Source organism: Elgaria multicarinata, chromosome 6, assembly GCF_023053635.1.
Source record: "Elgaria multicarinata webbii isolate HBS135686 ecotype San Diego chromosome 6, rElgMul1.1.pri, whole genome shotgun sequence".
NCBI classification, from domain to species: Eukaryota; Metazoa; Chordata; class Lepidosauria; order Squamata; family Anguidae; genus Elgaria; species Elgaria multicarinata.
Window position 1 is genome coordinate 86,093,915 of NC_086176.1, and position 23,588 is coordinate 86,117,502.

Below are 23,588 nucleotides of genomic sequence, written 5' to 3' on the forward strand. Positions count from 1 at the left end.
TGTGGTGATGGCCACCAATTTGGATGGCTTTAAAAGGGGAGGGAAGGCTATCAACGACTATGGTCCTGATGGCTATGTGCTACTGCCACTATCAGAGGCAGTAAACCAGTTGCTGGGTACATGGATAGGAGGGTACTGTTGCCTCATATCCTGCTTGTGGGTTCCTGGTCAACAGCTGGTTGGCGTCTGTGTGATCAGAGTGCTGGACTAGATATGCCCTTGGTCTGATCCAGCATGGCTCTTCTTATTTTCTTAGGAGTAAAGGGGACCTAGTTAGCTTGGCTTCGCTCCTCCTGCTTAATACTAAAGTACATTTCAATGCAGGGAATGCAAGAGACAAGCAGAGCCAGCACTTTGATGGATTTTGCTTCACTTGGGCTTTCCCTAGCCAGAAAAGCCCAGGACGAGCAAAGCAGGCTCTGTGGCTGAAGCTTTGTTCCCTGTCATCTGGCCTGCAGTGTTGTCTGGGTGTGCAATCCAGTCCCCAAATCATTTCCCACTCATGGATTAAGTTATGTCACTACTAGTAACTGAAGTATTAGAATGACTTGTTAGTTGCAAGTATATACCTTATTTCACTTTGGTAACAGGAAAGTTTAATTATGTTAATACATTATTTTCCTTCACTTTTTACAAAGCTCCTGGAAAAACACAAGAATACAGAAAGCATGGTAGAGCTGCTTGAATTATATCAAATGGAAGATGAAGCATATGGTAGCCTTGCTGAAGCCACCACTGAACTCTATCAATACTTACTGCAGCCATTTCGAGATATGAGGGAACTTGCAATGCTCAGAAGACAGCAAATAAAGGTACAAAACTAACTATAAATCTTAAAGACAATTATCTGTGATAATGAGTATTCTTTCAGTCGTTTGTGAGATTTTGGTCTCTTTTGAGTAACCTTATGAAAGTTCTGTTTGCCTTCCTCTCTTTGTCTAATATAGGCCATGATATATTGCCCTGCTAAATGCGCTCTTCTTTCCACCAGCCTCCCCTCCTGTAGATAGAGAACTGTGCACCCACATATAGGGCATAGATTTGCCATAATAATATGTACGGCTCTCTTAGTACTCCTTCAGAAGCTCTCTGAAATAACTATGGTGCTATGAATTCTACACAAAATCCTTAAATTCTCTGACCAGAATTTTGTTCTGAAGGTAGAACAAACGATGAAAACATGGCACATTTGTTTATATTGACTTTACATTTTTTTGTGTTTGATTAAAAATTGGAGCATGTGCTTAGAGAACTTGGAATTTGGGTTCCATATTTCTCTTATTTAATGATGGATCTAAATTCTATACTTCTTTTCTATTAAAATACCCAGAATGGTTTACAATAAAAATTGGTCCAGTTAAGACAATAAATACTCACAAATAAAATTAATATAGGCAGCAGCAGCCATAAGCAGCAGAGCATTTAAAGTTCCAATAAAATGTAAGTCGAAATTTGAAAAAGCAGTAGTAAGACAGACTCTCATTTGAACAATTAAAGAAACAATAGCTTTTTCCTGATATTTCTTTCCTTACACAAGTCTCCATACAAGCGAGGCAAGATATCTTAAGCAGGCAGTGGTACACCCCTCCTGAAAAATTAAATAAATTTAGACCCCCTCAGTCTATGATAGCGATCACCCTGTGTCTAACCTTACATGTTTGCGCAAATCTATTCTTTTGGAAAATACTGATTATCTAGTTTAGACCTGGTTTTGGGAACAGAAACAGCCTTGGTCATCTTGGTGGAATAGACAGGGGAAGTGCAACCCTGTTAGTTCTCCTGGACCTCTTAGTAGGTTTTGATACCATGGTATCCTTCTGGATTGCCTGACTGGGTTATAGTGGCAGCTGGTGTCCACAGTGACTGGTAGGGTGGAACACAGGTCATCAGAGGTGGAGCCAACTACATCTAGTTTATTACCTAACCTGCCTTTCAAGGTTTAAATACTCTTACGCTAGGGATGGGCCATATGTGTCCCCCATGGCCTTTCTTGTGGCCCCTACTGCTCCCCCTGCATTTGCTGCTTTGGTGGTTGCAAAAAAGTGGTGATTTTGCTTGCAAAAAGTACTTCGGGAGTACATTCCTTCTTTTGAAGCAAACACGTGCTCCTGGAAGTCTCCCAGGAACACGATTTTGCTTTCATACAAGATATGCACCTTGTTTGAAAGCAAAACCACTGCTTTTTGTTTTTTGCTGCCGTTGCTGTGCCACTATATTTTGGCAGCAATTTAGGGGGCTGCAGTACAGCCCCTGGAGGAGTCGGATGTGTGGCCTCCAGACCCCTGGAAGTTGCCAACTCCTGACTGAAACAATGCAAGTAAACTGGAGAATAGTGTCTTACTTAGGTAGGATCTACACTAGTGCTTTATAGTGGTATTGAAGTGCACTGACAACTGTTGGGGCCCATGACACATCTACACTAAGCAGGATATAACACTATGAAAGCAGTAGGAAAGTGGTATATGTCATGTGTCATGGGCCCCAACAGTTGTCAGTGCACTTCAATATAGTGTAGAACCTGCCTCCATATACCACTTCCATACCACTTTCATAGTGCTATATCCTGCTTGGTGTAGATCTGGCCTTAGGTTCAGAAGAGCTTGATCCTGGGTTCTGCTGCTTCCACTTGTCCTTACAGCTACCTATATTCTCTAATTATGAATCTCACTCTTTGGATGAGGATTTTGATTCCTGCAAAAGTAATCTTTGGAAAAGGTGTTCTGAGCACACACACACACACACACACACACGGCATGTCTACACCAGCCCTATATCCTGGGATCGTCCCGGGATCATTCCTGTACATCCAAATGCTACACAGGGGATCCCGGGAGCAGGCAGGGACAATCCCTCCATTTTCCTGGGATAAGCCTTAGGTGTAGAAAGGGCCAGAGAGAGAGAGAGAGCGCGCAGTAAAAGGTGACTGGAGAAACACAATTGGGGTCTGTGCTGGGAGAATAAGGTATATGGTCTCTACCACTCCTTACAGCTACCCCAATTCTCCAGTTAGGAAAACCGCTCCTTGAACAAGGAATTTGGCACCAGAGTTTTCAGCCCTAGAAAAAGGGAAAGATTTTACTCACTGTAAAATACATTGCAATGCAATGCAATGTAGCACACCCACATGACCATAAGCCCCATTGTACAAAGTGGGACTTACTTCTGAGTGAAATGCATAGGATTGCAAAAATTCCTAGGAGGGATTAGAATTGGAATAAGAGAGGTTGGGTCTGATTTCAACACCATACTAACACATTTCTTTGTAGTCAGATTTGTCTAGTACAGCAGCAGCACGTCACATAGAAAAGCAAAAAAGCAAATCATTGCACAAGGGGAAACTGACCATAAAATCATACCTGTTAAGGTGTGTGTGTGTAAGTGTAAGAGAGTTTTGGTGGTGGTGGAATCTGCACAGTTTAAGCTTGGGGCCAGGTTATCTGAAGGAACGCCTCCTCCCATATGTACCTGCCCGGACCCTAAGGTCATCCTCAGGGGTCCTTCTCCGCGATCCCCTGCCAAAGGAAGTGAGACAGGTGGCTACCAGGAGGAGGGCCTTCTCTGCTGTGGCACCCCGGCTGTGGAATGAGCTCCCTAAGGAGGTTCACTTGGCACCTACATTATATGCTTTTAGACGCCAGGTGAAGACCTTTTTATTCTCCCAGCATTTTAACAGTCTATAAATACATTTTAACTTGGTGTTTTAAATTTGTAATTTTGCATTGCTGCAGTTTTTATTTGGTTGAGCTTTTATATTGTATTTTATATTATGGTTTTATACTGTTGTTTTATGCTTTGAATGGTTTTAATTTTTGTGAACCGCCCAGAGAGCTTCGGCTATTGGGCGATATAGAAATGTAATAAATAAATAAATAAATAAGACAGAAAAGCAGTATTTTTTATGCAGCAGTAACCTATTGCACAAGGGGAAGTAGAGATGGTTGCAAGAGAGAGTTTGGGTCCGATCCAAACAACACATTAAAGCTTTCATTTTCACTCACATTTGTCTGGTATAGTAGCACCACATTGCATAGAAAAGGAGAAACCAAGACCAGCAAGTTCCTGAGGAGTGCAAAGCATCCAAAATCTACCACTTTATATAAGCATCCCCACAGGCATACTGAAAAGTAACAGCTGGAAACAGCACAGTAAAAAAATCCAGCATGTGTATGGATAGTCTACTCAGAAGGACCAGATTGCTCAGGAATAAGTATGAGCAAGTTTTCACAGCATCCAAAATCCACTCTACAAGCAGATTTTTAAGGGGGGGGGAATACAATTGCCAGCCCAAACAATAAGTAGGTTTTAAAAAGGGTTGGATGAGAATCCTTGCCCAGTCAAGCAGAACAGGTTTTTAAAAATAGCAACACGAAAACCCAGCCTAGAAAAGAGATTAAGACTCTCACATCCTTGAAGAAAAAAAATAGACCAAGCAAAGCAAATCACAATCAGTTTTTTATCAGTAAAGAAAAAATGTCAAAAATACATTTAAAAAAAATAAAAATAGCCCAAGCAACAAAAAGAGAATAAAAAAATAGCCAAAACAAAAAAATATATATCCAAAAATCCCCCAAAAAAGAAAAAAAAGGAAGTGTTCCTAACTACGTTCTGGCTGCCGCTCTACTGGTACCCAGCGAATGGCTGCCACACAGGCAGGCATAGACACATATCACAAATGAGTAAATGAAATCTGCACCGCTGGGGGCTTGTCTTCCCACCTTCAGTGCTGCTGCTCTGTATTGCCTTGAAGCTCAAGGGAATGTAGTACGTAGCTCTGTTTCCTCTAAGGACATGCAGACCAACGGTTGGGGAAAGAACACAGTGACTGACAAATGGTGACTCTGCTAACTTTGTGTTCCACTCCTTTGCACATGCTTAAATTTGCTCATTGCATGAGGTTCCGCCCCATGTGCCCAAATGGGGGGATGATTGGGGGCAGGGGCACAGTTTACCAGCTGTTTTGGCTGCCCATGCATTTCCGGGTTCAATTGAAAGTGCAGTTTTTGACCTTTAAAGCCCTAAATGATTATTTGAAGGAATGCCTACACCCCTATGAGCCTGCTGGTATTTTAAGATCATTTTTAGCATTCCTGTGCATTGGCCTACAAACAACATCAGTAAGGTTGGTGAGCATTAGAGACAGGGAAACACTGAGTAAAATTGTACACTGAACAAAATGTATGTCACCAAATTACTTTCCTAATTTGGCATTTTATAAGTCTCTTCAGGCTGGATTATTTGAGGAGGAGAGAGAGAAGAAGAGTTTTTAAAAAATGTGCCTTTAACATAACTATGATTAGTAGGTTTTCTCTTCTTTATTTATGCTTTTTTCCCTTTGTAATTCCATACAATTCAGGAAAGCCTGTGATCATCCATCTCTTCTTCCTGATTATATTTCTCCTTCATTTCTTGCATTTCTTGTTATATTATTTACCTGATTGCATTTTGCTTGTTACTGTTTTCTTAAAAGAACGCTGCTTACTAAATGCAGAGCTTTGAGTAATATTGTTATTTTTATTAAACTTGATTTATATTCTAAGAAGAATATTTAAAGAACATTGTTTTTGAGCTTTAAACAGCTTAACTTCCTTGAAGATCTTTTATGCATCCTTTCATTTGATGATGAATATAGTGGATTTATCTGTTTTCAGATTTCTATAGAGAATGATTACTTAGGACCCAGAAGAATTGAGAGTCTACAAAAAGAAGATGCAGACTGGCAACGGAAGGCCCACATGGCTGTACTTTCTATTCAAGACCTTACTGTGAAGTATTTTGAAATAACAGCAAAAGCACAGAAAGGTAATGCACTTTTCCTATTTAACATTTTCTAGTGAAAGCTTTTTAAAAATCAGAAATCTTGTTTACATGATCTGGGGTCTTGGAGCCACATCTTCTTATTGTATCTCAAATCATTGGCACTGCCTTACTTGAATTGCTAGAGCCTTCTCCTGTGCAAGGAAGTTGAGGAAAGGGGCTACTGGATGTGGATACTATTATTACAAATATTTTAAATTTCTGTAACATTTTATGTGAAAAGTGTTTTACAATATTATTTCTCATCAAAAACATTCTGTGAGGTGAGGTATTTCCTATTTTGCACACAAGGAACTGAACTCCACCACTGAGTTCATGACTATTCAACTCTTGAAAGCCAAGTCTTACAAGTCTTTGTCCACTTCAAATTTACCAATTAAACACACTACCGATAATTAAGAGGTTGATGGTTCTGGACTATTTGTCCTTTTGGAAAATGGGGATCCTTCATATTTATCCTTGTTTACATTTTTTAAGCGCTTGAAAAATGTTAAGGGTAGCATGTTCCATCCCCGTAGGGGAAGGGGCTATCATAGGCTTCAGTGGAGCCTTTTCCTCCCCAGCACCATCCCATTGTCTGACCATCAGGGTGCATATGAATCATAGTGCGTTGGCCAATACTCAGAATAGGAGGTCCGATCGCTTGTATGCATCCATTCAAGTTCATGGTCTGAAAACTACTCAACTCTTTGTCAGACTTGGGGTATGTACAGATCACACATTAAATGAGAGAGGTTTTTTAAAAAGCACAATATGCGTGGTTTGTGATTAAAAGGTTGGTATTTGTTAATGGGAAAATGGTGTAGGAGGTCTTGACTAGAGATGGGTGAGGAATTTGTTTGGGTTACATTTTAATGCAAACTTCAAATTTGCATTTCCCAAACCAAAACCAGAACACAGTTATATAGCAATATTCACACTTTTCCAAGTTTTGCAGTGCAGTTTGAAAATAAAAAAGTGCAGGAAGATTGTATATAATAGGAAAACTTCACACAAATGTGTTTATTTTAGGAAAGGTGTGCAAAAATCCATAATCATTTGCAAAAATGCCTACAGAAATGGGTATATTAGAGGGGATGCACATAAAAATACTTGTGTGGAGTTTTTAAACGTATAGAAATGGAAAATGGAAGACTGAGCAGACTTGGGTTTGTACAGATTCATCCATCCCTAGTCTTAACATTGTCAGGCTTTCAACAAAGTAAAGGAGATAATTTGTATACTTTTAAAGTAATTTGTACAATAATATTCTACTAAATTGCAAATTGCCTCTGAATTCATTAGATTGTAGAATTACGCAGTGCAAGAATTAGAGTTGCATCACATTTATAGATTAATTTTTAATATGCTGTTCTCCAAACAATATATGTTATCTGAAAAGTTTTCTTCAGAATTTACTGAACGCTTAAAGCACATGTGGTGCTTTTTCTTGTATCAAGTAGGAGGCTGATTTTGTGTTCACTCACGAAGGACTAAGGCCATAGCTAGTCGGGGTGATATCCCGGTGATCGCCCTGGGATCATCCCTGTGCATCCAAATGACGCACAGGGTATCCCGGGAGCAGAGAGGGATGATCCCGCCCTTGCCCCGGGATATCACCCTACTGTTGTAGCCCCCCTCATCTAGCTGAGGCCTAACATATTCTTAACTTTTATAATGAAATGTTAAGCATGCCCAGACTATATATGCTATTTAAGCTATTTCTCTTTACAGCTGTGTATGATCGAATGCGAACAGACCAGAAAAAGTTTGGTAAGGCGGCATGGGCAGCAGCAGTGGAACGAATGGAAAAACTTCAATATGCAGTGTCTAAGGAGACTTTGCAGTTGATGAGAGCAAAGGAAATCTGTTTGGAACAGAAGAAACATGCACTGAAAGAAGAGGTAATTTCTCAGAGTAATTCACTTGTACAAATAAAAGTTTCAAGTCTTATTTTTTAAAACATTGTACAACTGTATAGTGGGAGTTTCAGAACAAATAAACGGAATCACTTTTTCACATAACTATGGAATTTGCTACTACATGTAGTGATGGCCACTAATTTGGGTGGCTTTAAAAGGGAATTAGACAAATTCATGGAGTATAAGGATATCGATGGCTACTATCCTGATGGCTGTTTGCTACCTCCAGTATCAGTGGTACCTTTTCACACCCTATGTACACCCTTTGCTGGGAAACACAACTGGGATGGTGCAACTGCACTCCTATTGTGGATTTTCCACAGGCAGCTGGTTGGCCACTGTGTGAACAGAATGCTGGACTAGATAGAGCCTTGGTCTGATCCAGCATGGCTCTTTGTACGTATAAATACACAGCATGAATGTAGATGGAATTTCAGGATAATTGGTTATTCTGATTTACCTTCAGAGACTAAGGGTACAGTCTTACAGGACTGACACCTGCTAGAACGGGAACTCGATGCCATCTATCATAAACTCTGCCAGCATTTTGTGACAGATGGGCCTCTCTGAGTCCATCTAGCTTGCTACCTGGCTATGGATGGGGACAGGAACTGAGAACGTAGATCCAACAGCTCTATGTCTTCTCTGTCCCCACCCACTGTCCTGCCCATTTCCTCCCATCCCAAGGTCATGACACCAACCTCAGGAGAGAGCCCTGCCATGAAGCTTTCTGTTGGGGCATTCTGTTGTGAAATCCAAGCAGGGATTCTCCCCACCACACTCGACATCATAGCTCTGTCTGTGGCTTCAGTAGGGTAAATCCCTAGTATCCTATGGCCTCTCAGACAATGCTTCGGTCTCTTAAAATTCAAAATAAATCAGTTATCACAATATGCTTTGAAAACGTAATAGAAAATTATCAAGAATTACTTTTGATCTATTGGAGGGGCTTGATAAATTATTCTAAATAAGTTATTTTAACTTTCAAGCATGCAAAAGCTAATTGTGACCTTCCTTCTTTGGAAGTTCACTTTTTTCTTTTATTTTCTATAAAAAAAATTGAATGGCATGACAGTTTAAATTGTCATTATCTTTACCAAACAACTTCCTAAGTCCCTCGGGGAAATTAATGACAGTTAAATTGGTATAAAATTAACAAAGTTTGTAGTGGAGTTGTATCCTTGGATACATGGCAGTTCCTGTTCTCAATACAGATAGAGGATAATTGGCATTTTACAACTGGAAGCAAGAACTCATTCTTGAGCTGAACATCAAGATGAATGCCTTGTTTTTTAGATGTTCATTTCCATCTGAAGAGTTATATTTGGAATATGATGGTGAGAATTCATCAGTAGACAACTTGAGAAGTTAGTGACTGCATTCAAACGTATGCTAAATTATGGTGACTGAGTTTTGGGTTTGTCAGCTCCCCCTTCCCTCTCTTCTGGTCCAGCCATGAGGAGGAGATTGGAAGCTTTCAGTCCAAGTGTTCACTTGCAGGGTGCCCCTCTCCCCACCCTGGAGCAAAGAGAGGATGCCTCAGTGGCCTCTGTGATATTGCAGTGGTCTCTTGGTTGATGTTTCATTTCGTATGAGGTGCTTGCTGGGCCAAAAGTGCCACTCAAGAGGCTTTCTAATGATTTCTGGAGTGTCTAGTACCTTGTGATGGCCACCATATTAAAAGTAGCAAAAGAGGCCAGCAGGTGCCTCATGCAAAATAAGGACCCTAACCAAGCCAATGGGAGTGACTCTTGGCCCTTGCTGTCATTACTTCCTGAAACGCTAGAGCAGCCTTCCCCAATCTGGTGCCCTTCAGATGTTTTGGACTTCCAAATCCCACCAGCCCAAGCCAGCATAGCCAGTGGTTGGGAATGCTGGGAGGTGTAGTCCAAAACATCCGGAGGGTACCAAGTTGGAGAAGGCTGCCCCAGAGATATGTTTCTAATACTTCTGGTTGGTTTGGTAACATACTCTGCCCACAGCTACCTGGAAGAATCAACTACTTTATATAATTGCTAGTCTGTCTATGGAACCAATCTACTTTTCAGCAAAGCTACTTTAGTTGAGAGAAGAGCAGGTGCATTGAGAAAGATTGGGGGTACAAAGACCTAAGAAGTAAGTAAGTGGGGGAAACCAATGACAAGAGGAAGAGAATTTTAAAAAGGTTAACATGAGCTGATTGTTCTCAAGGTGAACAACTGGTTCATTGAAAAATATGATTTCAGTCTATCTTTTAAATGATTCTGATTATCTTGAATATTTTGAGGGACTTTTTTTAAAAAAGGTGCTCATTTGGTTGGAATTTATTATCAAATACACACTACTGCAAAATCTTGTCCTATAAAATCTAGTCCTGCAAGTAAATACTTCTTCAGTATTGCAGTCTTGAATCACATCATTTGTTTTAACTTGTTAACAAATTAGTACCTGAGTTATTTTTAAAAGCATTTGCGTGCTGTGTTGATTCTATACGTTGTGTTGTTAATTCTATTCGTCAATTTCATGTATGCTGCCTTATTTTTGCAACATTTTCCAGTGCTTTTTCTCTTGCTAGAGAAGTGCGCTTTAACTACTCATGCTTAAAAGCTTTGGAAATGGCGTGCTGAAGTCCTGTTCGCTGCTGTAATTGTCACTCATAACAATTTATCATAAGTAAGGAATTGTTGTCTCCCTGCTTACATTGTTTCTCAGGTCCTAATTTGCCTGTGTGGATATAAATTTCTGAGGCAGTGGAAGACCACAATACTGCTTTTCTGTTTTATTTGATAAGGCATTCAAACATTTTTCTTTGGTACCTTTTATAACACACTGATATGATTTCTTGTAATCCACTCCCCACTCCAAGGTTTGTTTCTTCTTTTAAGCAAGTGAAAGATGGGCATTTATAGTGTGAGATGAACAGTGAAAGGTTTTCCTGGAGACAGACCAGATCCTACTTCGCAGTTCAGCTTCTAGGCCTTGTCATTGTGATGAAAACCAGAAACATTAAACTATGGAGCACTCTTTGTAGTTCTCTAAATATATAAAATAGCTTAGATACCTAGAATGGTATCTTTTGATATTAAAGGCTGAGCTGACTGTTTGTTTCCCAAAAGACTCCACAAAGCTTACTTTTTTAAATTGGTCATAGCTTTTCTCTGCCCCAGTTAACTGCAGTTTTGCTGCAAATTTATTATTAATTCTTTCGGTTTAAAAATCAGCCATCTCCTTCTGCGTTGTTAGATAGCTAGTCAGATTTGACAGTGTGACAACACTGAAGAGGTCAAATGAAACTAATCTTATTGCCTATGTGGCAATGTCACAGTTACTAGGAGAAGAGGCTGATTTTAAGTGAGAAATTCTACCAAAGAAGTAGCCTATTGAAGAGCTCACTCCGTGTTGTCATTGTTGCCTGAATGCCAAGTGAGCATTGTTTGTATCAGAGGCACCTTTTATGTATATTGGGGGGGAGGGAGGGCTCCATGCAAACACTGTGGTCCTCTTCTGTGTATCCTGAAAAATTCCCCCAAAGTCGAGGCATATTTCATGGAGTGTGAGAAGAAAATGACACAAAAGTTTAATGTTTATTAGCTCTTCTGGTCTTCCTTCCTGTTCAGATGCAGAGCTTACAAGGCGGCACTGAAGCCATAGCCCACTTGGACCAACTTGAAGCTGATTATTACGACCTGCAACTTCAGTTGTATGAAGTGCAGTTTGAAATTTTGAAGTGTGAGGAACTGCTGCTGACAGCACAACTTGAAAGCATCAAAAGACTTATTTCAGGTGACATATATTCATTTTACATTTATACTATTTAACAACTTGCCATAGGGTACTATAGTACAACTTGGTTGATGAGATTATTCTGCGTCTGCAAATTTCCCACCCCAGTTGTAAAAATAGTTGTGCAATGCAATCCTATGCATATTTACTCAGAGGTAAGTCCCATTGTGTTCAATGGAGCTTACTCCCATGTAAGTGCACATAGGATTTATTTTCCCTTCTGAGATGGTCACAGCTAGAGCAAGATTTTGGATGACATACATTTATGCTTGAGGGCTAAGAGAGATTTAATTTGTGGATGCTCAGTGGATGGGATTTTCCACACTCTGGATCCCCATAATCCCCATATTTGAATGGGGAAAGACTGCCTTTCTCTCTGTGTAGCTTTGGCCTAAGTCACCTCTGGTGTCACTTGCCTTAGATGTTGCCTCTTTCTGCCCTGGTCACATAACAGTTGAGATATTATATGTTATTCTTAGGACAGTGCCAGGACTAGGTGTCTCTCAGGTCCCTTCTCTGATTACCCTTCAAATATCAATTAAATATTTTTTAGACATCACAATTGACAGTTGCTCCAGATGTTAGTACATGTGTTGATTGAGCATGTCTATGTTTAAAAGTATTAACATTATTAGTATTTTCTGACAGAGAAAAGAGATGAAGTTGTATACTATGATACTTATGAAAGTATGGAAGCCATGCTTGAAAAAGAAGATATGGCAACATCTATACATTTGCAAAGAGAAGAGTTACAGAAATTACAACAGAAACTCCGCCAGCTAGAAGCAAGGCGTGGGCGCATTTCAGCCAAGAAAGCCTACCTCAGAAATAAAAAGGTAAAACAGTCATTTAATTCATTCATGCACGTCCCAATAAATTAACAGATTTATTTTATTATGTCCTGCCTTAATGGCTTATTAAATCTGCAACTACAGGTTTAAGGGGTGGATAAAGAGGTGAGGTTCTGATTCCTGTTAGGGAAGCTGCAGTGAGACCTCCCTCTAAAGAAACTCTGTTTTGACCCCCCTGATTTAAACAATTATCGGTGTTTCAAATGTGCCCTATTTGAGCAAGATCCTTGAGAGCATAGTAGATCTATTCCAGCTTAGGATTTGAGGAAAAGGAGAACTATGACAGATGAACTGATGACTCCGCACTCTAACATTTGAGGAAAAGGAGAGCTATAACAGATATACTGATGACTCTGCACTCTAATTCCATGCACAACATCTTCCTTCAACTCGGTGTAGATATTAAGCAATGTTTTGTGGCATTCTGGAGGATTGCTCCCATTCAGTAGAGCAGTACTCCTTCAGTGCTACCTACAGAGACCTGCCAGATAGGTAGGAGTGGAAGAACTGCAATGCAGTGCCTCCAGCTCTCAGTCTTGCAGGTGGTACTGAAGTATACCATGGCTAATGGCATTGAAAGCTGCTGAGAGGCCCAGGGAATCAACACAGAGACACTTGTCCTGTTTATCTCCTGGCAAAGTTTATCCACCCGTATAACCAAGGCACTTCAGTCCTAAGCTAGGCTGGATGACAAATTGAAATAATATATATTAGTCTATATAATACATCTCCTCTAAAAACAAACAAACCTGGAGTTGATGAGATTTAGTATTCCAAAAGTGATCAAATTATTTGTCCTCCCTGCCTCATTGCCACTTCTATCAGTGTGGCCAGATTCATGGTTAGTTACTTCTGTGTGGCCAAATTTGGTGCAAGAACCAGATTATAATACTGTTGAGTACAAAACTATATCCTTTTATTTTGGATGGATTAACCCAAACCTATCACTCACTGGTCCATCCTTAACCATTTTTAATGCAAACTAGATTCTGTGTTCAACCTACAAATGTACACTGCTGGGGCTGGCAAACTGTGGCCTGGTTCAGATGTAATTATCTAGGGTCAATAAAATATATTTTGCTGGGTATGCAGTTTGGTGAACGAAGGAAATTTTGTTGAATCCACTTGGAACATTTCCCAGAAATTGGCTTTGGGCATTTGGACCTATTGTGATCATAGGCAGCACAGTCCATAACAGGGAAAGAGTCTGTTGCTTCATCCTGTAGGTGGTGTGCATGTGCGTGTCACGTGTTTTAATGATATCCCCACTTCATTGCATGTATTGTGTAAACATTTTCAAAACCAGTTAATAAATATTGGGGTGGGGGCAGTAAATGTTAAGTGGAGAAAACATGAAATTTAAAATAGAAGGAGGGAGAGGAAGATGGAAAATGAAGTACATGGTAGTAGTAGTAGGGAGGATGGAGAAAACTAATAACATTACCTCCAGCAGGATGTGGGATGTGGAAAAAAAAAAGGATTTCCAGTCATAATGCTACTGGGAACCATGTTGACACATAGCATGCTACTTTCAAACATTATCGCTGGAATTGGGGAACATGGCTACTCACCACTGAAAAGCCATTTTCAGCAATATCCATATGGCAGCCATAGCTTGCAATTTTAAAGAAATCTTGTCGTAAATATATATGTTACGATGCACAAAAGGATGTTGGTGATGCCATTCAGTGCTTGTATTCAAGTCCTTTTACTTGCTGTCTTACTATAAGCAGCATTGTAGAAGTGGGATGGGCTGTAGCTCAGTGAGGTAGAGCTCATGCTTTGCATGCCGAAGGCAACAGGTTCAATCCCGAACATCTCCAAGAAGGACAGGAAAATCTCCTGCCTGAGACCCTGGAGAGCTGCTGCCAGTCAGTGTCAACAATACTGAGTGAGATAGACCAATGGGCTTCCTCAGTATAAGGCAGCTTCCTATGTTCCTATGATATAATCATAGGAACATAGTTCTACAATTACCTGAATGGGCTCTGAGTTTTAGCCAATTGTTGCTGTTTAATCAACTATAATTTAGTCATGGACACAATTTAACAACTTACCCTCCAAAATAATTCATCAGATTCGAAAATTAAAGGCAATAAATACTAGATTCCTAGTTAATAATAAGCTCCTTATGAATCATAAATTCTTCAAAGATAGAAAAGTTCGCTCAAGTTTAGCCCTCAGCTGTAGATCAGTGTTTTTTGTTTTAAGCTTACAGGTATATGCCCTGATTAAATCTAGCATGGGTGGTATGTCCATAGTTAGATTTCCCATAATTATTATTATATTATTATTATTATTATTATTATTATTATTATTATTATTATTCACCTTTTTCCTCTATATGCAAAATGTGCTGCAGAGGAAGGGGGGGCTACCTCATCCAGTGCACCATCAAACATATGATTTCATGCAATTATACTTTGCAGGCGTGTGGCCAGCTCTTACATGCAAGGATCTCTGAATTATCTCCATAGCCTGGGAGCTAGGAATTTGTTTATAGGTGTTGTTTGTTTTGCTATATATTAACATACCTAACATGTCTATATATGCTTTTTTGATAAGACAATTCTTGGCAAAATATTCTCTTAATAGCTACTAGTATGCAACATAACCTTCATGACAAGATCCTGATAGCAGCCTGATATGGGATCGCCATGCAAACATAGTTTAATATTCTCCCAGTGCTACCACCTGCTGGCTACTCAGCAGCATTCTTGGTTTGACTGAACCAAACAATGATTTGTATTAAGGAAACCGGTTTTGAAAGAGAGAAATGGCTAAGAAGAGGAAGAGAATAGTCAAAACGTAAAGGCAGAGTTTTGGTAGAATATCTGAATGCTGAGCTTGGGCTTTTCCTTATATTTATCTAATGCAAATTAATACATTAGTTAATAAATATATTGTTTTGAAATAAATACTAGAACATATTTAGGTTTGTGTGTTGTTTGAACTCATGATAATAGATGAAGCAAAAAATGTAAACTATGAAGCAAATTCTGACATCTGTATAAATTCTGGAGCATTTATATAAAACCCTAGACACCCTAGTCTAGGCTGAGGCTACAAATACTAGAACCACAGTTCTATCTTTTCCACCAACCCCCACCCCCACTAATACTTTCAGAAAGCTTCATAAGAAGCTTAATCACCCACATGTTTAGTTTTTTAATGGTTTTTAATGTTTTATGTGTGTATGTTCTGTGTTTTAAAATTTAAAATTTTGTATACTTGTTTTTATCTCAATTTTAGAATTTCTGTAAACTGCCCAGAGAGCTCTGGCTATGGGGGCGGTATATAAGTGTAATAAATAAATAAATAAAAATAATAAATAAATAAATAAATAAATGATTCCAAGGTCAGTTCAGTTACCCAATTCCTCTTTAGTTGTGAGAGGTTCTCTGCTTCGTTGAAATCTACTTCTTTGCCAACAAGCCCGTTGAAATGTATTGATGTGCAGTGGAGAACAAGGTTTCACGCTTTTAAAACACAACATGGAAAAATCACACTATGAAACTCTTAAAAGTTTAAAACGACAATATAAAACCAAAGTAAAAACCATCAGCGGTGTAATGATCTAAAAATACAATAACATTCTGGGCACTTCCTCATTTCTGTGGCTTTCCTCTGGATAGTTCTTTGTTATCCTTTTAAAATAAAGCATCTAGAGAAAGGCCCAGTGCCCTAACCACAGTCAGTGATGTTGAATGGAATGGTAATTTAACTTCACTTGTAAAGTATAAATGCATCCCTAGAGAACATATATAATGTAGACATTTGGAGTTTTCTACAGTTTTTACTGGTAGCAACTTCATTTGTGTTGCTCACTATGTATCGGTGGAGAGCTGGTACATTCTTGTCCATAGCCCTAAGTTACATGCACGGGTTATGTGCGTGGTCATCAAGATTGCAGCTAATATGCTTCCCAATTGAACCCAAAATACAAGCCTGTTCTTATAATATTCATAGAATATTCTATGAAACAGCAATATTTAATATGATACAGTTTTTCAAAATCTGATTTTAATGGAAGCCCTGCCACTTCACCATGTATAGCAATGTAATGTAAAATCACTATCTTACAGAAATATACATTTGACAGCAGTCCATAACCCTACTCTGAACTGAATTTCATTATATGCTTTGTAATCTTGAAATTAAAGGTAAACTTTTCAATCTGACATTTTAAAGGTGCAATCCCCTATGCATGTTTAGACAGAAAAAAGGCCCAGCTTTGAGTGGGCTATTCAGTTGGTGGATGCATAGGCTTAGTGGGCTTCTAGATCAGCCTTTCCCAACATGGTTCCCTCTGGGTGTCACTGACTACAACTCCTAGCATTCCTGGCCATTGGTCATACTAGTTGGGGCTAAGGGGAGTTGAAGTCTAAAGCATCAGGAAGGTACCAGGTTGAGAGAAGGCTGCTCTTTATGATAAAGAAGCTGAGTATGATCACAACATCGGAGAATATTTATACATTACACATTTTCTGCAATATTTTTATTTTATTTTACTTAAAACTTTTCTTGGCCACAGAGCAGAGAGCCCTCACAAGTGGCTTACAACAATACTTTATTGTTAATAGTTATCTACTACTCCATAAATTTGGTTTCATGGTCTTCAAGTGAGGAAAATTCCTATGAGATTAAAACACACAATCCTCCAGGTTAGAGAAGATTGATTCTGAATCATATCTCTGAGAAAACAACTCCTAACTCAGTTTTTACTACTTGAACATAAGTATTTATTTTTTTAAAAAAATCTGTATATCAGTGGTTTTTTTAGTGTTTATGTCATATACAATATTTATTGCTTATTCATTACTGACTATTAACTGATAAGCCAAAACTTTTAAGCACTCTCCTGCCATTGAATAGTACAGTTCCACACTTCTTCATTATTTAGATAACGCTAAGCTTTTGTTCCCAGCTTACCAATTATCAGTCTATAGTTCCAGTATTTAGGAAGCCTTTTGCTGCCAGTCAGCAACTTAATAGCTGATTAATAAGCTTCCTGTGTATTCCTCTGGCAGAACTGTGTATTCCTCTGACAGAACTTTTTTCTACCCTGGCAGGCATACCGGGGGCAGGGGAGGGCTTTGGCAGTACAGGTGTTTTACCACTTACAGACACTTCTCTGCTGGTGGGAGAGCACGTACACTGCTACATATGGCCCTTCAGCCAGTCTCATAATGGACAGGATTGCTCTCTAAAGTCATTTTTAATTGATACTAAATTATATTTTGTAAGGTAACATTTTGTGTCTCTACAGGAAATCTGCATTGCAAAACATAGTGAAAAATTCTTGCAGCACTTTCAAAGTGAGGAGGAGTTGCAACATACTGCAAAATTTGTGAGTTGGGTGTATATTAAGCTTAAAATGTGCTAACCTAAGTTCCCCCCCTGACCAAAGCAAATTTAACCCCCAAACCCACTTGTCTTTTATGCTATATGAAGCAGCATAATAATGTCATATTAAATTACCAAGAGATGACTAGGATATTATTTTCTTGTTTTAAATTTTCATTTTAGTAACGTAACAATTATACTGTTCTACTACACATTACTTAATCTGGACTTAAATATTACCCCACCCCCCACATTCGTGAGCACCATTGATAATGTAGATAAGAATCGAAACTTCACCTTTAACTGAAAATGTGGATAAATCCAAATATACAGGCAACAGCTTTCTCTCTCTGTCTCTCTTTCCACTGAGGACCTCTTGTATTTTAGCTAATCAAGGGGTGTCTTAATTTACCTGTATGTTTGAGCCACCCCTCCTCTTACCACAAAGTAATCACAGCAATATTTGATATTTACCAACCATTCAATAAAACAAAATATGCCCAAGAAGCTGCATTATGTGGATGCAGCTAGTTACAATCTTTGAAGGGGCAGTCTGCAGCCTTTTGATTTTACCTATTGATTTATAAAGACAATTCACTCTTTTTAGTGTAATTATCTAGTAATGGTTTTTAAGCATACAGTATGTATACTGAGTTGACTCACTAATGTAACCGTGAAATGCAATGCAATGAGAATCAAAAGGAAACTTGATACATAACAATATGTTTTGATATTTATAGTTTGAAAATCTTGCATTCTGGAATTTTAAGATAAGACAAATTGCAAAAGCAGTAATATTTTTATTTAAAACCTTGGGAATAGTTAAAATGTGCATGAAGTACAAATGTTTTGTAGAAAGCTTTCCGTATTTGAAAGATTTCTTTTTTAGATTTGACTATTCACTCCAACTGCACAAGTACTCATCTGTTGGGTGTGATATGGATGCTTTTTAACATTTCATTTTAGAAAATGGTGAATAGATGTTTGGGACAAAAGTGCTAACATTAATTTAGTGAATTTAAATAATATGAAAAGGAATTGATAAAAGTAACTTTCCAAATTTTTTGTATTTGATTTCTGTTTCAACTTTGGACACTCCCCCTTCCTTTGACAACTCCCCCTTCCTCCTCCTATTCTTTCATACACGCCTTTCCCTTTTTATTTGCATTGCCATTCCAACCCTTCCTGTCATGTCCCTACCTTCTTTTTCAAATAGAAGTAGGGAGAAGCCTCCACCAGCAGCCCTCCATTCCTGCAGTTTTCTTCTTCTGAACACCCTAGGCGCTAACTACCACTCCCCCAACTTATAAAAGGGAAGGTGTAAGCCTAGCTTGTGGTCCATTGAGCTATGTGGAAGAAGGCAATAGTGAGGGGAACTTAATCCATCCAAATCCCTCCCTCCTAGACTGCTATTCCCATCCATCTTACCTTTTTGTTTTTGTTATCAGAAAAGAGAACGGTTGCAAGATGAGGAAGAAAGAAAAAGTTCATGGGTTAGTCAGGAACGGCAGAAAACACTGGACAGACTTCGAACATTTAAACAGGTAACTGAAAAAAGGTGGACATTCTACCAATGCTTCAAAAACTAAGTGCATTGTGCACAAATAATTATACTTGTTTACCCAGGGACCTGCACTAGGGCGCCTGGATTAGCTATCTCTGTTGTCTGTACACGTGGAGGCAAACTACATATTTAAACTGAGGGGGAAAGGTGGGAATAATTCTTAGGAGAATTTTTACTTCACCTTTCTGCAGAAAGGCAGGTTTCTGATCCTTCTATAATGGATGTTTCAGTTTTGCTGAGCACTTCATATGGCCTCTAAGGTGTCTTTGTATGCATTGCTGTCTTTTAAAGACATAAAGAAATCTCAGCTTTTGTTCAGAGACAGAGCGAAAGGAAGCTCTTATGGTTTCTTAAGTCAGGCTTGAAAACATAACAGCGTCATTAAAACTTAATTTCTCATAATTATTATGTTTCTCAGCTTCCAAGTTAGTTTAACAATTTTAATAAGGTTGAATAATGAGCAATTGAGGCAAGCAATAATGTTTCTTGGTCACTAAGATGATTGGAGGAATGTGGAGGAACAGAACAACTGGTTTTCTATGTGAATGCAAATTATGTTAATTTTACAGAAATAGGAAGTGCATGCCAGCTTAGAGCTTCAAATATCTAATGAGTTCTCAGAACTCAACCTTGAACTTGTGCATACTTGTTCTTCCTCTTCCACTGGACTAGAGAGCAGGCCCAGTGCAAGGCAAGTCACTGCCTGAAGCGGGGACCCGCTGCTGCCTCCCTCCTTCCCAATCTGTGTGCCTGCCAGCTAGCTTGTTTTTCTTGGCACAGATATGTGCGTGCACCTACCTTGCCACCTTGCTGCTCTTAAGGTGTTTCTGCCTTCAGGAGCCACATAGTGCCTGCACATCATGCGAAGTATCGTGAAGAAGCCCAGAATTTCCTGGACGTGCGAGCAGCTGCTTTTTGGTCCTGCCAGCTGCCTGCATAGCCAGCCATGCAGGTGGCCAGCAGGAACAAAAAGTGGCAGATCCTTTGGAGAGGGTGAGTGCTGCTCTTCCTTTACTCAGCCACCTGCTGCACCTGCATCCTCCTGCTTCCTGGTAGGGCCAGCCCTGCTAGAGAGAGAGGGAATTAAAGGTACAGTGTTCTAAGGTTTCAGGCATTCCAGTTGAATGTAGTTTTGATGTTGTCTCCATGGGTTCTCTGCTTACGTCTGTATTCTCAACTAGACTTCCTGCCACTTTTAGACATGATATATATATATATATATATATATATATATATATATATATATGGTTTATTGCTGTAATTTTTTAGAACAAAATGAAACTTTCCAGATATAGAAATGCTATCTATCCTTGATTGATTTTAATTCATTTTTTCCTCCTAAGCGCTACCCTGGGCAGGTAATACTTAAATCGACCAGACTTCGACTGGCCCATGCAAGAAGAAAAAGTACAGTCAGTTCAACTTCATGCGTTGATCACTCATCTTCACTATTAACTATGCAAGCTGATATGGTGGGGCAAGAAAAAGCGATCCAACCTCTACATATCCAGGAGCCCAGGAGCTTAGGACAACTTGAAGATACTTTGTTACCTCCCTGTGGTGTTACCTCTGAATTTTCTCAAACTACTTCTCTTCCGATTCTCATCACTAATGAACTTCACCCCGACATAGTCCGGGAGGCACCACTTCCTCCTCCTCTACCACCACCGCCACCACCACCACTGCCCACCAAGGAAGAATCTACCCAGTGCTCTGAAAAAAGCGGTAGCCCAGTTAAACAAGACAGCGTGGAAAAGCCAGCCCTGCTGACCACCATAGCACCATCAGCCCATTTCTTTGATAGCAGTCAGCTAGTCAGTGCCAAGAAGAAACTAAAGAAGACGGGTGATATAGAAGGTCTTCAGAGGAGGAGAGGTAGTTTTTCATTTCTGTTAAATGTGATTACATGAAAAGAAAAGACAGCGATCTGTTTGTTGCCCTGTTGACTTTTACTTTGAGTAATAACAATAGTTAACAATAATGGCGAGGATCCACTATACTAGTTCTGCACTTTGTGTTTCTTGAACAGCATCGATCAAAGCATTTTGTGCTTTGGCCAGAGGTCTGTTGTTTTTCACACCTAGAGTAGATCTCTGGATCCCAGCTGATGGAACTAATGAAAACTCTTGAGAATTGTGTTGGTGTTGATGTTGTTTTTTGTTTTATTTATTTTTATTACTGGGTTGTAAGCCACGTTGGACAATTGGAAAGGTGGGGTAGAAATAGGTTAGTCAACGGTTGCAGTGTCTCAAGTGTGAGGTGTTATCCTCCTGCATATATCTTTGCTCCATTTCATGATTAACAATGCAAAATAAAAATGTATGCTGATTTGCATAATTTATACAAGCCCTAGAGGTTTTGTTTTTAGCACGGAACTTTTATTTTAAGAGCAGGGTATCCTCAGTTGTGCCTGTAGAAAGTGGTGGCTCAGAAGATCTGTGGTTTTAAATGGAAAGTTTAAAAGGCCTCTTTACTTCCAGCTGCATGGCCTTAAACATAGGAAGTTGAACTAGACACTTACCAGGGAGTTGTGAAAAGCAGAGAAAATAGGTGAGGGCTTAACTCATACAGAATGGCATCAAGTGACCTTTTGAATGGCAGCCTCCTCCAGCCTTTTTGATCAACTTCCTTTTGGATTTGATGATTGCAAAGAAATATTTTAAAAGTCTATCTACCGGAAGTGGTATTTGATTTTGGTGTGCTATAAACATGTTCTTTTTATTGTGGTCCACAGACTACAGATAAAGGGAGCTAAGATATGTTTTTAAAATAAAATATAACAGCATCAATTACATCAATTCAAAAGTATGACTGTAAAAAATGGATACCTTAAGAAAGCCCCTCAGAAACAACCTTCCAACATCAGATTATTAGTTGCTATAAATATGATTGTTTACATTATGTAGCTGGTTTACTTGATCAGGAGTGGGAGTGTATCTTCAGAAAATATTGATAATGGGAAGGTTAACACTCACTAGCTGTTGTAGGTCACATTTTGAAACTTGAAGGTTTTTTCTCATGCTTATTTTTCTTTAGTGCATGTCCCATTAAATTTCATAGCACAGTCTATGAAAAGTTAGAAGTTGCAATGTGTAAAATTATACTTAATGAGTCCTTTGATTTACTGTAGTGAGTTCTCCAATGGATGAGGTGTTGGCTTCCTTGAAACGTGGCAGCTTCCACTTGAGGAAAGTTGAACAGAGAAACCTCCCGCCATTCCCTGATGAAGATGACAGCAATAACATATTGGCACAGATAAGAAAAGGCGTGAAACTGAAGAAGGTGCAAAAGGACATTATGAGAGAGTCATTCACAATTTTACCTGATGATGACCCGTTGACCCGCAGCATCCACGAAGCACTACGACGAATTAAGGAGGCATCGCCAGAATCTGAAGATGAGGAAGAGAGCCTGCCTTGCACAGATTGGGAAAATTAAGGTGTAATGTTTCTTCTTAAAGTATACATTTCATTTCCTTGAAAAGTAGTAACACCTATGGTGATTAAGCTCTCCATCATATCTACAATGAAAGAAGTACATGTGTGGCTTAAGAACCACAGTCATGGTATAAACATTCATACGTGCTCAAAGTAATGCAATCATTTTATCCAGAGGTTTTTCTAGATAATGGTTTAGACTAAACTGCAGAATTATTATTATTATTATTATTATTATTATTATTATTATTATTATTTATTGCATTTCTATACCGCCCCATGTACACAGATTAAAAACATTAAAATACAGTATAAAAGCCATTTACATAAAGTTTAAAATCCATTTACATAAAACAGACAGGCAATATACATAAAATATCTCTAAAAACAACTTTGAACAGTCAGCCATAACCATACGACCAATCCAAGACTGCTTTAAAACTCAACGTCTGCTGCCAAATGTCTGAGAAAAGAGAGCCACTTAACCTGGTGCTGAAAAGATAACAATCTTTGTGCCAGGCAGGCCTTGTTGGGTCAATCATTCCACAGTTGGGGGGCCACCACTGAGAAGGCACTCTCCCTTGTTGCTGCCTTCCTAGACTCCCTCAGAGGAGTCACCTGGAGGGGGACCTTAAATGCTGAGCATCGAGTATGGCTAGGTTCATGTCAGGGGAGGCGCTCTGTCAGGTATTGTGGTCTCAAGTAGTAGAGAAGTATATTGATGACAATGAACTCCAAAACACACTCCCTAAAGGGGAAATTTATGTTTGCCATAAATAGCTTTACCCAAAATAATTCAAAGGTTTTTATTGTTTTTCAAATTCAAGCAATGTTTGCATGTTAATATTACCAAGTAAAATGCTTCTGCGTGTAGAGAGATGGCTGTATTGGCACAATTAGTAAATCTCAGAAT

General features: G+C 39.1%; 1 protein-coding gene across 1 annotated transcript in view; it reads left to right on the forward strand.

Annotated features, from left to right (window-relative positions):
* The window catches only part of JMY (junction mediating and regulatory protein, p53 cofactor), a 42,393-nt gene that overhangs the window by 11,825 nt on the left and 6,980 nt on the right, over positions 1-23,588 (forward strand). Inside the window, exons 4-12 of the mRNA XM_063127977.1 lie at positions 639-812; positions 5,649-5,799; positions 7,528-7,697; positions 11,312-11,477; positions 12,126-12,313; positions 17,598-17,678; positions 19,123-19,218; positions 20,582-21,113; positions 22,369-22,677. Of these exons, the coding sequence (XP_062984047.1) occupies positions 639-812; positions 5,649-5,799; positions 7,528-7,697; positions 11,312-11,477; positions 12,126-12,313; positions 17,598-17,678; positions 19,123-19,218; positions 20,582-21,113; positions 22,369-22,676 (1,866 nt within the window). The 3' untranslated portion in view covers position 22,677. The remainder of the gene's footprint in view (positions 1-638; positions 813-5,648; positions 5,800-7,527; positions 7,698-11,311; positions 11,478-12,125; positions 12,314-17,597; positions 17,679-19,122; positions 19,219-20,581; positions 21,114-22,368; positions 22,678-23,588) is intronic.